At 40.6% G+C, this 19,227-nt stretch overlaps 1 protein-coding gene across 1 annotated transcript; it reads right to left on the minus strand.

Moving 5' to 3' along the window:
* LOC110392603 lies at positions 228 to 1,342 on the minus strand. The gene is made up of 3 exons (XM_021384874.1): positions 1,168 to 1,342; positions 765 to 1,017; positions 228 to 503 (listed from the first exon to the last, which is right to left on the minus strand). The coding sequence occupies exons 1-3, from the start codon at positions 1,326 to 1,328 to the stop codon at positions 279 to 281; spliced, it is 639 nt and encodes a 212-aa protein (XP_021240549.1). The 5' UTR covers positions 1,329 to 1,342; the 3' UTR covers positions 228 to 278.

The following is a 19,227-nucleotide window of genomic DNA, read 5'->3' on the forward strand; positions in this document are numbered from 1 at the left end:
TTTTGGATATTAATCTGCTAAAAATAATATGGTGTCTTGCATTCCAGTGACAGGATTGTTATTACAAAGATAATACTTCAGGTTGCCTGACAGAATGTGGTTTAGTAGGTCATGCCCTTGAGGGTTTTTTTAAATGGTAAATAACTTCTATTAAACCATGAATGAGTTTGTAAAATACTAATTTCTCACTCTCTTTTGCAGTGAAAACACCAAAATGCACCCTCACATCAATCAACAATGTTTTATTTTGTGAGCAGAATTTTGCCTCACGCTTAAGTCTAAATTAGTCCACAACATCTTCTTACAACTCTTATTTTGTAGTCATTAACTGTGTGATCTTGTGTTCCAAGGGAGGCAATGTGCCTCCTGCCGCACGTCTCCCTTGCAGCACCTGGGCTCTGTAGCAGTATCCTGACAACCAGCATTTCACACCGGTGACATGATCTGTTTATTGCTGCAATGGAACCAACCAGTTGCACCGCAAAGAACAGAGGCAAACAGGTCTGTGAAAAACACAAAAAAAAGTCACACAAGAGAATTGTCCAAGACAGAAAAACACAAAAGCATCATTAGTTCTAAGATCACAGACAGAGTGAGCTTTCTGATGCCACCTACAGAGGGCACATGAGAAGGACTGAGGTGCTTCTGTGTGACTTCTGCATGACTGAAGGCCCCAGGAAAAGCAGTGTGGGGTTTGGCCAGAATTCCCTGAATTTCTGATGTAATGGTAGTGAGCCCACTTGTCTAAGCTGGTGTGTTCTTACTGGCAACATGTTGTCAATTCTTGCATACTGGGAGCATTCCATCTTCTCTGAGGAGACAGAACAGCCATTTGATGGTGAATGATCCTTGAACAGACAGGGCCTCCTGCAGAGGCTATGAACAAGTTGCAGCAGCACTGCCTTCACCCATTTCCTCCTCCCCACTGACTGTAGCAGCAGAGCTCCCTGTCTGAGGATGGTGCCTCTTCTGGTGGCCAGAGGCTGAGGTAGAACAACTTCTAGGAGGTGAGGGTGGCTGGAGGAAGAAGAAAAGGATGCCAAAAAAATGGTGAGCCGTGCTGTCACCTGACTGAATGTGCCCTGAGTGAACACACTGCCTTATCTAAAGTCTCAATTCAGGATAGGACAAGACTTGAGGGGAAGAGTAAAGGCAGGCATGACTAACCTGCAGTGCACAGGCCTCATGTGGCGCAGCACAGCCTGTCCTAGGCCGGCCCTTGCCCCCTGCCATCGTGGCAGTGGTTCTTCCCACTCAAGGGGGCTGGCCTTGCCCTGGGTGTGCACCCACTGCTCACACTGGCACTGTCTGGGCAGAAACCAGGACATGGTGAGAGCGCAGTGCAGAGCTAACTCAAGTTATGGCAAATAATTGTATGCATTTTGATACACTGGCTAAACACAGCCCTGTGAACAGCAAAAAATATGCAGCTGTGCTTTCCATTTTGATAAAGGAATTTGAGAATAGGTTTCAAGATTGCTGAAAAGAAATAATCTTTTTTTTGTATACGTGTGACTCCATTTTCAGTTGACATAAATACATTACTTGTGAATTTTCAAATGGAATGTATAGAGTTACAATCAGATATTCAACTCAAAAATTTGACTACGTCTCTTTGCCAGACTTTCATAAGCCCCATATTACCAAAGAGAAATACCGCTCACTTCACAGTCACCCCTTACTCATGTCACTGCTTTTGGCAGTACACACATCTGCGAACAATTATTGTCAAGGATGAAGCACAGGAAGAGTAAAATTTCATCAAAAATCTCTGCGTAACACCTTGAAAGCTCATTGAGAATGGCATCCACTGCCATCAAACCAGCCCAGTGCAGTCACAAAAACAAGGTCACGTATCCCCCCAGCTTTATGGTTTTGTTGCTCTTGTATATGTTTTAATAAAAAAGATAAAATAAGGGTTTTTTTTTTACTTATATACATTAATTTTACAAGGCCTGCTCCAAAAGTAATGCCTCCTGTTCTGTTATGTTGGCTCACAACGTCAGAGGCAGATGTTGGTGGTATGGCAGTAGAGGTTGAATCTTCCTGCCAGTATTCCATTACATGTTGTTGCTGTGTGACTAATAATGCAATTGTGCTCTTTGTACCTGTTGTAATTTCCTTGGAAATAAATAGGAGGCATTGCTTTTGGAGTGACCTTCATATATGCAGCCCAAGCCAATTTCTCTTCACTCAGTGTGGCCCAGACAAGCCAAAAGGTTGCACGCCCATGGGTAAAGGTGTTCCTGGTGCTCAGATATTTCTCTGGTGTCCTCACTGAACTGAAACTTGGGCTTTGGGCTGAGGGCTTGTTCTCTCCTTTGCTCAAACTCTGAGCAGAAACCAGCCTGGCTGTGCAGCAGCATCCTGCCTACAGGAAACCTTGCCCTGGGAAATGGCAGGGCCTCCACGCAGCTTGTATGCAGCTGGAACAGAGAGAGCACTGCCCAGAGAGCTGAAACTGCTGGGGTAGATAAAGGAGTCTCTACCAAGCTGAATGACCACACAAGAAGTGTGACACCAACAGGTAAATGATAAGGCCAAAACACTATCACTTCTGCAGGCATTACTGCAGCCCCTTGAGGACAGAACCAAGCCAGGAGCTTCCCCAAGGCACCATTATAAGAAGTAGTCTGCTGAAAATGTATCTGCCTGAGAACAGCTCTAGGCCGAGGCAAAGTATTCACTGCTTGTCAGTGATAATGTGGTTTCCATTAAACCCAGTTAGAGTGGCACTTGGCTATCTCAGGTTTCAGGGTGAAGCTTGACTCGGTTTTGGTTTATAGTTTTTCAGTTTATATAGCAAGGATTTGAATCCTGCTCTCATCCACGGAGTTCAAAGTCTAAGACTGTTTCAGAATAACATGAGATAACAGCATTTCCTACATTAAATGTATATATATATATATATATAGTCATGGTTTTATGATTTTCGGTTATTGGTATTCCACATCATAACATCATGTAGTGGACATACCTAGTTCTCAGAAGAGAAGGACTACTACAGTCCCCAAGGTACTTTGCTCCTGTGTTATCATTTCCGGCTAGAGGGAAAAGATAAAAACTCGCAGATCACGAGACCTCGTCCCTTTTTCCGCCCGTCTCTCGTCCTGGCAGCACCTCGCTCTCCAGCCATCTTATCGTCGGTAGTAGAGTAAGGCCTACCTTGATTTTGGGACATTCTCTCTCTCTGTATTGGATTTATCAGCTTAAATTGTAATTATATCATATTATAGTGTGTTATTTTGCATTCTGATATCTTATTTAGTAAAATAGTTTGTTTCTCCTCAGATTGTTGCCGCTGTTCTTTGCTCTCAGGGCCATCTCCTTACCCTTTTCCCCTTTTCCTGGGGCGTGGGCCTGTGGGTCCCCCATCCCATTCGTCACGGAACCGGGCCAAACGCCTGTAAACCATTGACATATATGCATATATATAAATTATTCATATCATTGTATGCCATTTGTTCTCCCTCTTCCTGGTTCAGATTAGCAGATTAGTCAGTGGGTCATAAAATGAGGTATAGAATAGCCTCATTCATACACTCTCAAGCAAAAAGCAAACCTAATACTTACTAGGAAATTTCTGTAAGTATGCTTCATTTAACTTATTCGCATGAAAGGGACCTTGGGAACATGAAAGCATCACTTTTTGTGTTTTCCAGGATTACAGATGAAAAAAAGTTATGGCTAGAGAATTGTTTTTCTAGCATTATGCATTTGGCCACTTTGTAAATGCTCTTAGGGAATGCTACAGCATTTGTGGAAAAAATGTCAGGTTGAAGTGTTTATTTTCCAAAAAGATCATGTACGGGTGTTCTTTCATAATGGCTATTTCTGTTGTACGAGATGACTGATGGAGCATTAATCAGCTTATCTGATAGTCTCTGTGTGTTACAATGACATTTTCTCATGCTATTGCTTATTGATCTTTTACTATCCCATTAGCTTACAAAATTGACTTATGGAGCACTTTAGACATAGAAAAATCGGTTGCTATACAAAAGTGTCCTCTATTTTTATTAATACACTAGAGCTACATTCCCAAGGGTTAGCTTGACCCCACTGATCTACAAGAAATTGTAGCCTGTCTGCCACTTACCTTGTAGGTTTGTAACGTGTCTGCATCTCACAGTGGAGTTAGTACTGCTGAACATCAAGTCTCTCCACTGAATATTACAGATCATCTTTCGATAGGATTATGAAAATAAAATGTGGAATGCAAGTACAGTATATTTGAACTTGAGCGAAATTTAGAGTTATCAGCAAGGTGCTTTTACTATTACCAGCAAGTCCCCTGTCCACTGTCAGTTCCTGCTCCAGCAGTCACAGGGATAAAGATGGCCTAGCAAAGAATTTTTTACACAGGCTATTTCATGACAAGAAATGAAAGAATAAAAGGAAAGAAAGAAGGGAACAAACAAACAAACAAACAAACAGACAAAGGGCCTCAGAAGTTTTCCAAGTGCTTCTGCTGCTGTGTGCTTCCCTGGCCTTGCTCAGTGCCCGCTTCTTCAGGCTGGGGGAAGCAGCCACCCTTGCAGGTTTCCCAAGTGCTGGGATAAGAGCAAAGATGAAGGCCCTGTCTTGCTTCAGCTTTTCCCTGGTCATTGGCATCGTATTGCCTGAGTATGGCTTGGCATAGGAGATGGGAGGTGAAAGAGAGGTAGACACTTGATCTGCGCATGGAGGCAGCAGATCCATGAATGCCCCTGCTAAAAATGGGATTTGTTCAGCCTCAGGGCTCCAAGCTGTTCATGGAAGATGACATGTTAGTGAGCAGCTTTGCTGCTGCCATGAAATTGATTTTTATGACCCAGGATGAGGACAAAGCAATTTAATCTTCATCTGTGGGGCAGAAAAACACATTTGCCTGCTTTGATGAGGACACTGAGCTTTCCTTGTTCACCGGGGCTAGAACAAATGAATCACCCTTCTTCTGCATCTTAGGCCATCATTTATATCAATGCAGTTAACTGCTAGCAAGTCAATTTATGTTCATTTCAACCCAAAAGAGAAAATCTGAGATGTGACTGAAACTTCTGTTATTGAGTTAAATGAATTAGACTCTGCTTAAACTCCACTCAGCTAGTCATGCACATCACAGGCTATATATTAGGAAAAGATTAGAGCCGGGATTTTAATTTAGACACACACAAAAAAAATTTATCAGAACCTTAGTGAATGCGGTCTGTATTCCATCCCAGGTCCTCAATGGGCTTCTGAGGTAAGACTTAATTTCTCTTAAAATTAATAGATCCAGCATGCATTATTCATGACATTCTCCAACTTCTTGCATCAGTTACTGACAGTTCTGAATGCAACCATTTTTAACATTAGAAATAACTGCAGATGGTTCTTAGGAATACAGACAGAGATACAGACAATGCACTTCTCCCTTTTTTACCACATAGGGAACTTCCAGATTTTAAAAACTGCTGCAACAATGAGTCTAAAAAGAGGCAGTCTGAAAAAAATAGGCCTGGGACATATTGGAGTGAAAATGGATGTTAATACCATGGATCAGGGAAACTGATAAATAAAATAGCATGGATTTTGTAAACTGATCATACTTTAGCTTAAGCAGTATCTCTCCTTAATCTATTTAATTCCTTTTACTCTTGGAGAAATAGGGTTTTTTTTTTAATAGTAATTATTCATATTAAATGAATAATTGCTTTGTACTGTTGCTTCAGTTTCTATGTCAAATGTAATTCACAGATAAACTCTGTATTCCCTCTAATCGGTCTAATCTTGGCTTCACTCTTGACAATCCAGACTTTTCAGAGAACTGTGACTATTATCAGACTTCTAGGCATGGCAGCTGAAGTCGTAGCCATCCTCTTACACATTAATTAAAAACGTGTATATAGAAATGTATGTTTATACAAGGAACAGAATATCATATTACAAAAAAGTAGATCAAAATCTCACACTCCAAATCTTTTATCTAGTTCAGAGCTTTTGTGACTTGGCTAACTTGGAAGTAGGGTTTATTTCTCTTTTGTTTCCTGTATTCCTGTATTTGTACTTGCTGTTCCACACCTTAATGTATTGTAGAAAGAAGAACAGGAAATAATCATCTGAGATATAGTTTTATGACTGCAGTGGTAGCATCCAGGACTTACAATGTTATCCTTCACACATGCATTTTTTTTTTGTTATTTCTTTCCCTCAACATTCCTTCCTGCCTTTCTCACACATGTACAGAGGACATTTTGTGTCTAACATACATGCTAAATACTTGTCAAAGGTTTTATGTCCTCCTCTCAAAAATTCAGAGCTAGAGAGTACAATCTATTGTTTAATTCTGTTACAATTTTCTGCTTGTCAGTTTTGTGCATTAGAATGTATTACAAGAAAAAAGCTGAAATTTGCTGTAGCTATTTCATTTGCTGTAATGAGTATTTTGCTCATAGATATACAGCAGATTGGTCTCACTATGAGAAGAAAAGTTTGTCCTCAAAATTTTTGTCCATCCTATTTAGTCTTTGGGTAAGAATACATGAAACATCCTATCAGTCAGGACATCAGTCCCAGTACTGTGTTTTACAGTGGAAATTCAAGGTACTACTGTCTAGGGTCCATTGCCATTAACCCAGTATCCGCAAGTCTCGGTGAACAGACCTTAGAAGATAACATACATCACTTCCTGTTCCCTTTAATGAATATGTCTAATGTCTTGCAAGTTTGTCTATTTTAAATTCATTTTACCAAGTGATCTCTAGTTCTAGCATTGCAAGATTTAGTGAATTTTACTTTTGCATTGACCATTCTACCTCCTTGGTTTGTAGATCTTACTCCTTTTTTGCTTTAGCCTTCTCATCTCCATACAACTTCTGCCTTTTTAATCTTTCCTAACAAGTCTGTCATGACATCACCTCAATAATTTGACTGCCTTACTCTGTATCTTGTTTTAACTCTTCTCTCTCTTCTTAAGAATCCAGAAGTTTGAAATTCTCAAGATATGGATTTACTTATTGTCAAAATGATGTTCCTTGACTTATTCTCAGTATCTTTCCCGATGATGCTTTATGTTTTGATGGCTTTTTTGTCTGCCAACAAACCCTAGGCCAATGATTTCAGTAAACTGACTGTGATGTTTACAAGATCATTTTACAGAAGTGAAACGGCCAGTTCTGAATTTTTCATGTAGGTCCACTTCAGGTTATTCTTCTCTAGATGCATTACTTTTCATTTAGAAACAGTGAAACTGATTTGGTGCATTTTTATCCACTCAGTTTTGTAAATTCCTTTTGGAGTGCCTCACTGTCTACCAGAAGAGCTTGTTATCATCTTTGGACATCAAGATTTTGTTGCATTTTCCTGTCCAGATCACTGGTAAAGATGGTGAATAAACTTGGACACACCACCAGTCCCTATGCGACTTCACTGCTGATGTTTCTCCATCCTAAAGAGCAGTAGTCTTTCATTCCTACCCTTTATCCACCTTCTCATCAATAAAACATCATTCCCTGCAATCCTGTGGCAACTTAGGTGTTTTTTTGTTGTTGGGTTTTTTTTGTTTTTTTTTTGTAACCTTTGTATGTAATCTGGTCAAAGAGTTTTTTGAAATTCAGATGTATTTAGCCTTTGTCCATGCTCTTACCAACAGTGCTACCAAACTTCAGTAGTCCAGGCAGACAGGATACTCCTTCACTCAAACCATGCTGAATATTTCTCAGTAGTCTGTTTTTTTTTCATGTATTTGGCAACATCTGCCTTAATTATAGACCCTGTCTACCATTTTCCTATGAGTCAGGCTCACTGCTCCATAGCTCGCAGGTTCTCCCCTCAAACACTTCCTGACAGCCAGCAGTTCTTCAGTTTCATGTCTCATTTCCTTCTCAGTTCTTGGGTGAATGCCATCTCATCTTGATGACTTACTAGCATTTAAAACATCTGGTTAGTCTAAATGCTTTCAGTATGTTTGCTCTGAAGTTATCTACCTCACCAGACCTCTGCAATATAAAGAATGTGTAGGCTACGTCAGCTTTCTGAAAACTTTCACCAGGAAAGACCGATGAAAAAGATTTACTGAAATTCTCAGTTAAGGTATTTTTGTCCCCAAATACCCCTTATTTCCTGTCCTCAAGCAGTCCTACCATTTCCCAGCTGGGCTTCCTGCCTGCCTAGATGGTGCTGCTTGAACCCCAGGAATAAGAAGCATGCGGTTCCTTCCAGAATTCTCTCACCTGTAAATGTTTGAGTACTGCGAAACATAGGCAACATCGCCTTGACTAGAGTCAAAGATAATATGCATGTTTACTTGGAGTGTTAGTGAGAAGGCTTGTAATGAGAAAGATTATAATCAGGGTCCTCATATTTCTTTTTGAGCGTTAGAAATCGGCATATATTTGGGATTGATAATTTTGGCTTTCATTTCTGTCTTTACCTGTAGAATGACTAATGACACCACATAGTTTAACCGACACACTGTGGAGATAACCATAATGACAGTTTTGAATTACTTTGACTTATTCTGCTAACAACATCTCTCAAACTCATAGCTTATTATTTAAAGATCATTTTCAAATGGTCAATAAATAATGTTATTTATCTACATCTCTTCCTTGACAATAGATAATAATAAAAAAGTGTGTTTGTACTGTTTCAGATTATACACCCATGCAACCTGGCAGACCAGCGTAGGAACAGAGCATGCTTCCCCAGCAGATAACAGTTTGTGATTCAGAGAAACAGTGAACAATTGTTCCTTGTTCTTTATGACACTCATGATTGCATAACCATCTGTAATATTGTCTCTTAGGGGAACAATCCTGGCTGAGCAGCCTTGTGTATTAAGCAGATCCTTTCCTTTTTCTTCCATACTTTGATCATCCCTGTCCTCTGGACCTTCAGCTGGAGATTCTTGCTTTCTCTTTCTCTTATCAAGTCCTTTGCCTGGTTTAAATTCTTTGGAGCAATTTGGGATATTTTTTGTCTGGAGGAAAATGTGCAAAATCCCACAGGCTTGTTCGTTCCCTTCTCCGCAGCACCAGATAGGTAACAAACTCTGCCATGGGAATTCACAGCTCTTTTTAATCATATATACCTGCCCACACTCCACATTCAAAAGGCAATGGCTCCCACATCTTCAGCTGGGATTTCTGAAAATAAAGATATGGCTGTACACCACGCAGGGTGCCCATCATGCTGTTCACACAGAGTTAAATCTTACAGCTGAGCTTAGTTAGATGTTCGCCATCTGTGGGAAAAAGTGTCAGAAAAGTAACTCTGCAGATCAGAAGGGAGCAGTTTTGCTTTGGATTAACAGAGGGAATCACATAGGATTGAGGAGTGCAAGAACAAGAGAGTACTGTGGCTAGGAGCATGGGAAGAAAGAACAGACTCAGCCCTCTGGGAAGCGCTGGGCCATGAGGGTGCCAGCTGCACCGTGGCAGCACCCTGGCTCCCTAAAGGCAGCCCAGATGCAGCAGTAGGTTGGTTGCTGGGCACGTGCTGCAACTTGCCGCACTCGGGAACAGGCGGTTACAGCACAGTTGCAGAGCAACTATGTGTATTCGGTTTACGTGAGAAAATGTAGGCAGTGGGGGGCTGCACTGGTGGCCTCTGTAATAAGAGACCGAGGGCTTCCCTGTGCTGGACACGGCTGGTCCTGAAGCAGCAGCTTCAGAACAAAACCCCTGCAGGACACATCTGAACCCACCTCTGGGAAAAAATATTTAAGGAGGGGGAGAAAAACACTGTGCAGCAGCTGCCCAGAGGTCCCAGGGAGAGCCAAGGCTGGGCTGGCTGGGCTGTATGTGTCCGGGCGAGCTGGTTGCTCACAGGAGCCCCAGGGGGCCGTGTAGCCATGCTACTCCAGTGGAAGGCAAGGCTCCCTCTGATGAGAGTGCTCAGAGAGGGGCGTGCTGGATGCAGCCCACGCAGCTCTGACGGCAGTCGGAATGTTTGTGTAAGAGGTATTTGTTGGGCCTTACAGAGCTGTTTATTCAAATGATAACTTTGTGTATAGTTGGCAGCAATCTTGGATTCAGCCCAAGTCATACACAGCCTTTTTCCGGCAGATAGGGGTTTTGGTAATTTTTCTTTCCTTGTAGTCATGGATATGATAGGGGCTTGCTGATTCTGAGACTTTATTATTCCATTCTGATTCTAGCTTTCTATTTGTACAGCTGTAATCCTAACATTAATGAGCTCCTTGAAATCTGGAATTAGGTTCTCCAAATCTCTTCATGGTTCTGCAGTTTGCTAGTTTCAGCCACTATAGGTTACATGTTTAAAAATAGATGGTGATGCAACAATCACAAGGCATCATTCCAAGCAAGTCAATGATTAAGTTCTGTAAAGCCACGATGTTTAGGAGGAAAGAACTAACAACAGTAATTGAAGGTGCTGGATCTGTCTTAAATTAACAGATCATACACCCACCAGAGCTGTTTGCATGCTCCATGGAAACGGTCTCATACGCTTCTGAATGAGTTGGATCAGAATCAGCCATTTGCATGGCTGATTGCTTCATTACTGTTACTGAACATCAGTACAAGTCTTGCATTCTGATAGCTATGCCCTCACTGGAAAGAAACCATGTGTGAACACAGCTTCCTCCCTCATAACGCACATTTTGAAAATTAAGACAGTAAAGCTAAGGATTCATATACCTGGGAGATGTCCTAGAAAATGCTTTTCATGTAACCTTAGCTTGTTCCTTCCTGTGCACGTTATGATCTCATATTTATTTCCAAGTTAATTACAGTATATTACAACTTCACCAAAGGAATGTGTGACAGCCTGGGTCAAATCTGGTACCTACAGAGACTGTAGGTTGCTTCCTTTAAAGACACAAGCAGACAAGCTGAGAGTAAGCCAGAGAAAAAAAGGTTTTGATCATGTCCTTAAGACGACATAGATGAGTGAATTCTAACCTGCCATCAGCTATGGACTGCATCTGTGATTCTAGACACACTTTTTACATTTATCCTACCACCTTGGCCAATAAGATCCTCAGCCTTTGAAAAATCAGGGCATTAGAAATTGGCATATATTTAGGATTGATAATTTTGGCTTTCGTTTCTCTGCCTTTACCTGTAGAATGACTGATGACACCACATAATGTAACAGACACACAGCGGAGATAACTGCAACAATCACAGTTTTGATATACTTAGCATATTCTGCTAACAACACCTCTGAAATCTGTGTAAAGAAAATGAGATTTCTTTTGAACTCACATCATGAGATGAGATGGGAAACTACTGAAAAATGGCAGTGCAGTTTCACGTTATTAAAGACAATCACAACATCTGTGCATCAAAGGAGCAAATCAAAATTGCATAGAAGCGCCAACTTGTGTTTGAAAATAAAGGAAATACTGTCAAAGAAACATGCTGTCAACCACATTTTCTTGTAGGTATAGTATCCGAGCACTGATGACTGAGATGAATGGTTTAATTAGAATTTGAATTGTGCACAGCTTGTTTATGCCCACCTGAAGAAAAAAAAAAAGAAAAAATAGAAAAAAATGATTCTGTCAATTTTTGTTAGCCTGTGGCTTTTGTTGACATTCCTATCAAGCCACCTTCAAGAATAAAGGCTTCCTGTAAGGCAAATAAGCAAACCTATTTCTGAGTAATTATTATCACGTCAGGTAGTGAATGTTGCAAGCTGTGATGCTGCATGCTAAGTGATTGACTGCTAGACACATGGAATTAGCCTTTAGAAATGTTTTGCCTGGAGTGCTGTTCGTTTCTGAAATCAATTAAGGAGCAGTAATAAAGAGCAAGTTGGATTGCTTTTCTCCTTTTTTTTCTGTAGATGTCCAAGAAGGTGAAATGATGTCAGGTGACGTTTGCTTGTACTCTGATACAGAAGCAGTTACAGTTCCTGTATTTGCTGTTCCCTGAGAGAACACTCAGCTCCAATCTAGCAGTGCACAATGGATCACGACTTCTAGTGACCCTTCTTCAACCACAGAAGGATCCGGTACAGAAAAAAATATATATATTTTTCAAGTATAAGAGTACCACTGCGAACACACAGGCTCATCCAAACAGCAACTGGGAGATGAACAAAAGAACAAGTGACTTACACAGGCCTGCTCTGTGACCGTGGCCATTATCAGGGAACATACTAGACAGGGAAGGGTAAAGCAGAATTGATTACTGGGTTTTTCCAGCATGCTGAAGGACATGAATGTGTCCAATAAAAGCGTCCAAGCTGTCAGCCAGATTTTTATCTCTTCTTAGGGAGTCAAATTAAGCAACAAGCTGTCAAAAATCACTATGGCTCAAAAAACAGTGCTAAGAAAATATGACTATATATACATATAGAAACAGGAAAAGATATGGTAATGTCATTTCAAAGGCACGGTTAAGCTCCTCTTGTTTCTGAATCTGTTGCTGATCTGAATCCAGTGAGGCTTATGGTGACTGAAAGAGCTTCTAATACAGCTGGAGACTGAAAAAAGTCTTGTAAAATAAGTTAGGTGGATTTCATCCAACTCCCAAGACAGGCTCATCTTTGGCACAAAATTATTGCTGCTCCTGCCACTAATTGGCATCTGTGCTGGCAATCTGAACAGAAGAGCTGAAAGCACTGTCAGAGGATAGAAAATGAAGTCTGTACTGCTCCTTGGGGAGTGTCACTCAGGTCAGGCCCGAGATGTGCAGGAAGGAGCAGAGAACTTCTCAGTGTACTGCTTGGGGTCTGCAGCTCACACTGCTCTGCAAGAGCACTCAGGTTCCTCCTTGCACCACTTATGGTCGCTTACCTGTCCTTATGCAGCTTTCACCACTCAATTATTTGAGCAGTACACACAATCACACACACAGTATGTTTTGTGAAGCACCAAAGTGTTTCTTGTGATTATTTTTCAAGAGAGAATAAAACACAATATAAATTACATAGTATATTCTAGGTCTGTAGGCAGGAACCTCATCCTATTGCTTAAACATGTCAAAATCAAATACATAATACTGTCCTTACGTGTGGTCAGTGTTTTGTTCATCTTTTTATTCTTTTGAGATTTCACTGAAGATGACTACAGCCAGTTACTTGATATTTTATATACGCTGTATCAGAACACTCAAGTGCAAAGGGGCACAGATGTGCTATCTGTGTGAAGTTCTCTACCTTTTCATCTGTTTGCTTTATTTTGACAACCATTTAAAAAGTAGTCTCCCCCAGAAATACGTGCAAGAGAGTATTTTACATGCAATCCTGAAAACACCCATTTGTGAACTAAAGTATTATGCATACAAACAGATACGAAAAATATCTCAAATCACCTCTTGTAGGAACGTGACAGAGTTACGCGTTTCTTTTTATTGATGTCCATCTTTACTTTATGAGTATCAACCTGGTGCTCTTGAAAACAGACATTCCGTTGTCACAGGTGCTCACAAAGAACACTTGCCAGCAATCAAACATTTAATAAGAAATGTCAAGGCTACAGCACTGAATGCTGTAATCTGTTACCATCATATTAACGTTACTTTCTTCAAGAATCAATTTCAACATTTTAGTTAGATGTCTTTCTTTTCTCAAGGCCTTAGCTTGAAGATATTAAAGCTACGATAGCATTTGAACACATTCATTTTTTAATCTGTAGTTTAAAGTGAAAATTAAGGTGGTTACATCATATAAAGACTGCATTTTCATCACAAATATCATCACAACTTGCAGTTGCAGCTCAGCACAGACTCAGGATTAGAACATCTTACATCCTCTATTCCATAGCTGAAGTACTTCAGGGAAACAATGCAGAAAACCTGTACTTGTATAGATTTTCACAGCTCAAGCCACTGCCATCAGACTACAGTTGATATTGCTTCATAGTTTGCTTTAAGAGATTACCAGTAAGTCAATACAGTATCTACTGATGTTGCAATTGCTATGGGTCTTGTGTTATCTCTGTGTACAGGTGTGGCTGTGAATACCCTACTGAACTCTCAGGTATGTGGCAGTAAGAAGTAAGGAGCAGTACGTTAGTGTATGATGTGTCCCATACTCACACCAGCTTATTCAGAACCTCTACATGATGGCAGTGATACACTGCACTGTACAGAGGAGTGTGCAGCCTTCCCAGACTCTGGAAGCTATTCACTGGGTGAGTTGGGATGTTTGCTTTTATATGAAAAAAGCCAAATTAGTTTTAGTTTTTAGCAGCAAATTCTGCACTAGCTGTCTTTCTTCATTCAGCAATGAAGCCCATTTTTTTAATAGTGGTTTATTGGAGTGATACCCGATTTAAAAGTTTACGGTTTTTTTCCTTACTTTGTGCTATGTGATAGAGCTTCCAAAGCTCTGGGATGAAAATATAGCACTATGTCCTTAGAGAAAGTACAGCTCTACTTCAGAGAAAGTTTCCTACAGTTTTCATTATGTCTGTAAGGCAGAAAACCACAACTGTGTCTCTTCATACTCTTCACACTACCCCGTATTCATTTGGATGATGATCAGATGGCAGATGTCCATCTCAACCAGACAGGTTGAGGGGAGGTCATGTTCTTCTGCCATGGGTCATGATGAAAACACTTCATGCATAGTCATGCATTCTGAACCTGTAATTGTGAACTTTACAGAGGCTTTACCAGGCTGAGCATGCACCTTGTTGGTTCCCACCACCCTCCCCCCCCCACACCTTTCTGTGAGCCATGTGACCCTCTGATTTCAAACTATCTGGAAGCCTTGCGAAAAAGATCTGTGTTATCTGAATCCAGCGATGCCACGGGCTTCTGCTGGGCAGTGTCTCACTCTGCTAGTGAGCCCAGTGAAGTCACAGAAAGAACTTCATCTTCTTTCCAACCCTGCCTACTCTGTTCCTGCCTACACTTTTCCAGAGTAACAGATGCATTAGAGCTATTGTGCACATGCAGATTGAACTTTCAATGCAAGGACAGTGTCTAAAACATGCCACACTTTCTGTGCATGTGCAAATCAGTTGCACAGTGGACCCCTTATGCTATAGATATCTCATTCCATGCTTATACTGATTTGCTTACATGTTGAACACATAAGCATATAGAAAGTGGCTGCTTATCCTGGAATCGTGAACATACAGACTCTCAGATATTTAAGAATCCTTGAGAAATGACAGAAAAGCAGTAATTCAGAACGTGATTCATAGAAGGAGTAGCCTACTGCTAAAATCGGTAGAGCGTGCACACCTGGTAGAACAGACTAATTTTCTAATGTGATTATAATGCCAGTTCAGTCATAATGCCAGACAATTTAATTGAGAAAGGATGCACATTTACAAGAAGGATAAACTGAATTAAGTTCTTAGATTATTTCAGAAAGCTAGGAAACTATTTAGACAGCGTATAAGATAAGCTGTGAATAGAAAGTCTGAGGGATCATGGTGAACTGGAAACCCATGTGAGAAATGGGGAACATGGCTTGTAACTAATCTTGCACTGGTATCTCTGACTTCCCTAGACAGGGCTCTACACATCTACCTCCACCTAACTTCCCTTGTATTAAATGCTGTGTTTTTCTGACTGGCTGCTCACTAAATGGAATGAAGCAGAAGAGTTCAGAAAATTAATTCCTCGTCTCTGCCTTACATCCAATATATTATATATTTTTTTTATCTTCTGGAGAAGTTAGTTATAAACTTAAAAATCATTCTAAGAGACAAAATAGTTACTAATGGAATTCTTAAGCACTGCAACACAGAGAGAAATAACAGTTGCCAATGCAAGCCAAACCAAATAGTATAAAGAGCCCAAAGATACAGAAATTTCAGATGGAGTGAAAGCTACCCAGAGGTTTTGTATAACTAAACATTTGCAATTTCATTTTAAAATAGCTTATTAAATACAAAATATTCCAATATACTAGATGAAAGTATATCCACATAAAGGGTGAACCTGCTCACTTAGAAGTCAGTGAGAGTAAAATTCGGGCCTCAATATTGTGGAAAGAAATAGGATCATCCTTAAGGCAAGAAACTTGAGTGTGGGTTAGCCTGAGGATGCCCGTAACAGACAGAAAGAGGAGCCTGAGCTGTGAGATGGGCTGACACAGACCTTTCATCTGATGCCCAGTTGCTCTGCATTTTTCCATCCAGCAAAGTAATTGCTACACCATAACATGACTCAGTGTTTGACTGAGCATGAAATAAAATTTAATTGCTAAGTAACAGATAATTTGGTCTTAGATCCAACCCTGCCAGCAACTCCTGCTCAAATTTGTTAAAATTTGATTTTGTGTGCCTCACACAGTCATGCCCATACAAGGTGTTGACCAATATAAAGCAATGGGAGGTTTGCCTTGACATCAAAGGATCTTATAAAAGGATGTTCTCAGCCAGTTATGGGTGAAACTGTGCACTGGGGCTTACTCAAGTGTAGAACTTTGCACCTCTCTCCTTACAACTTTATGAGGTTTCTGTTGGCCCTATCCTCAAGCTTCTAATAATCTTTCTGGGCTGAAATTCTGCTATTTAGTGTGTCATGCACTACTGCAATTCAGCAGGCCTTTAGTTGCTACCAATACATTTAGTAATCATATATTTTTCTGTATTTGACATCACACATGAAAAGGATATTGAAACTTTTCCTAAAACATTTTTAGGTAGGAATGCCAGATAACCATGAACAACATGAATACCAAGTGTCCTTTTTTTGGAAAAATCTGATGTGACATTAAAGTCACTATTACTTGCATAACTCTTTCCTACCATCCATTTTCTGTAGATTCCCAGTTCAAAAGCACATTCAGTGCATAGGTCATGTTGACAATACTGCCCCACAGAAGTGGGGAAGAAACACTCACATATCCTTCTGTGAGCTAAGCTGTAAGGATAGTAAGCCCCTTAATTGTAAGACTAGTAAATAAGAGGTGAAAAGAACAGGTAAGGAAGGTGTTGTTTTCATTGGCTAAAGAAAGAATTAGAAGATTATCTGTCCAAGGCACACAAAAAAAGATGTTTCAGGAAGATTTTTAACAGAGTATGCTGGACTGTGGAATGGTAAGCCTAATGATATTACAGAACCACAGAATCATTGAATTGCAGGGGTTGGAAGGGGTCTCAGTAGATCATAGAGTCCAATCTCCTTGCTAAAGCAGGTTCCCTACAACAGGTCTCACAGGTAGGCATCTAGACAGGTCTTGAATATGTCCATAGAATATCTCCATTGAAGGAGACTCTACAATTTTGAGCAAAGCACAAAATGTGGTTTGAGAAATGAGTAATATTTCTATGTCAGCTTTTTACCTTTAAAAAGGAAGTATTATTTATTAGTACTTCAAGACTGTATTGGAAGAACAAATCAGTTGTTAAGCACTGTGAAGAAAAATACTAGTAATAGCAGGGATATGTCATCACCACGTCACCGTGGGCATACTACCTTGTCTTATGTTCCAGCATGACCTTTGGCATTTATACACCTATGTGGAGTTAGCTTGCCAGAGCTGCAATAAAATCCATGTGATTTTATACAACACTAGTAAATATAGATTAAACATTCTCTTGCAGAATTAGGCTCTGTTCAGGAATGAAGAGCAGCATGAGGAAATATAATTTTTTTCCATTGGAAGATTTTAATATTTCAAAATCTGGAAAGAAACCAAGAAGTGCTGAGACTTCTCATGGCATGATGCCTCAGCTCTGGGCAGCCTGTCAGCCTTGCATCCTGCATGTCTGGAGAACTGAGATTGCCAAGAAGACAGAAACTAGAGGATCTTTCCTTCCCAGCTTTCAGCACTCCATCAGCCCCAAAGCCAAGGAAGCTCTAAGCCCAAGGTCCCCTGGCACCAGCCGGAAGGGCTGTTGAGAAGACAGACAGGCAAACTGTCAGGCTCTGTTGTCTTGGAAACCTGCCTGGATTCCATTGGAAATTGGTCAAAAATGGAAATTCTCCTGTGGAACATTTTGATTTCAATGAATGGCATATCCTGATGAGAAAATGTTTCATCAGAAATTTTCTGGCCAGATTGTTCACTGCTGGAAGTAGATAAAGCTATTCCATAGGTTTTTTTTCTTATTATTATTTTTACTCCCACATGGTTTGCTAGAATCAGATTAATGGCCAAATCACTCTAAACATTTGGTTCTGAGGTTTTACTCCAGGAACCTCTCTCTCTGGCTGAAATCTGTGTTCCAATTTCATCATTCAAGCCTCATTTATAGAGAAATTTTATTAAGTGAAGCACACTGCTACTAAAAGATAATCGACTGCTCTCTATTGTTACATTTTTTGTGTGTCTGTCATTGCCCTGAACTTCAGAACAGCCCCTGCACAATTAATTGTATGAGCGGCTTGCCTCTGATTTAGGATGCGCATTAATACCAGATTAGTCTTAAACACAGGAAGGGAAGATTTCCTGTGGAAAGCTTGGCATATGTTTCTGTAAGCAGTTTGTTTTCACTCTGTGTTCATGTGTGTAGCAATTGTAGCAGTGCTGCAAGAAATAAAATCTAATCCTTAAAAAGCAGCTTTAGAAAGTGTAAGGTTTTCTGGTTATTTCAAATCAAAACCAGTGATATGCAGATAACAATCATTCTGTAATTTAAAATCTGTTTTGTGGGTAGGTGGGCAGATATTGTCTAACTGCTGTGAAGTCAATGAAGATCTTATTAATGCAGAAATAATATTACTTCAAATACCATGGAGACCAAACATCTCATAGGCTTTAGATACCATGTAAAGGAAGAATAAAATTATTTAGATGACTGATCTAACCAAAGGAACAGGTGTGGAAGTTTAATACTGATGGGCAGCTCAGCATTACAGTGCCACTTTCTTACTTTCCAGCTCTCCCGCTCCACCATGGGTGCCTCCCCATGGGCTGCAGCTCCAGCCCAGGCCCTGCTCCTGCAGGGGTATCCATGGGCCAGACCTCCTTCAGGCCTCATCCACCCTGCCCTGAGCTCGGTGCCCACAGGGATGCTTCTCTATCGTTTCTCACCCCTCTCTCCCAGCTTCTGTGCAGCAGTTGTTCCCTCTTTGAACTCTGCTCTCCCAGAGCACATCCAGTGCTGCTCATGGCTCAGCTCTGGCCTGTTTGGGAAACAGGTCATATAAATAAGAGGAAAACAGTGGAAGTTGGCCACACTACCAAGTGGCATTTTGGACTTTGCCTTTCATGAGACATGTGAGAAATCTTAGCATACGAGATTTGAGAAAATTTCTATGACATCAGTACAACACTGAAAGAAGAAACTGCACTCAGCTGTATATTGCCCAAATCCAGTGCTGAGCTATCCCGGTGGTTAGCCTTGTTCTAAAACCAAGGCCCATGGCTTTCATTGAGTCTGCA

This window comes from Numida meleagris, chromosome 1 (assembly GCF_002078875.1).
Source record: "Numida meleagris isolate 19003 breed g44 Domestic line chromosome 1, NumMel1.0, whole genome shotgun sequence".
Taxonomy (NCBI): Eukaryota; Metazoa; Chordata; class Aves; order Galliformes; family Numididae; genus Numida; species Numida meleagris.

Excerpts from the sequence above, each read along its gene's own strand:
- LOC110392603 (XM_021384874.1), bottom strand. The coding sequence starts at position 1,328 with ATGTCCTGGTTTCTGCCCAGACAGTGCCAGTGTGAGCAGTGGGTGCAC. Across the intron at positions 1,018-1,167 it reads ATGAGGCCTGTGCACTGCAG|CCACCCTCACCTCCTAGAAG; the intron begins GTTAGTCATGCC and ends TTCTTCCTCCAG. Across the intron at positions 504-764 it reads GAATTGACAACATGTTGCCA|ACCTGTTTGCCTCTGTTCTT; the intron begins GTAAGAACACAC and ends TGTTTTTCACAG.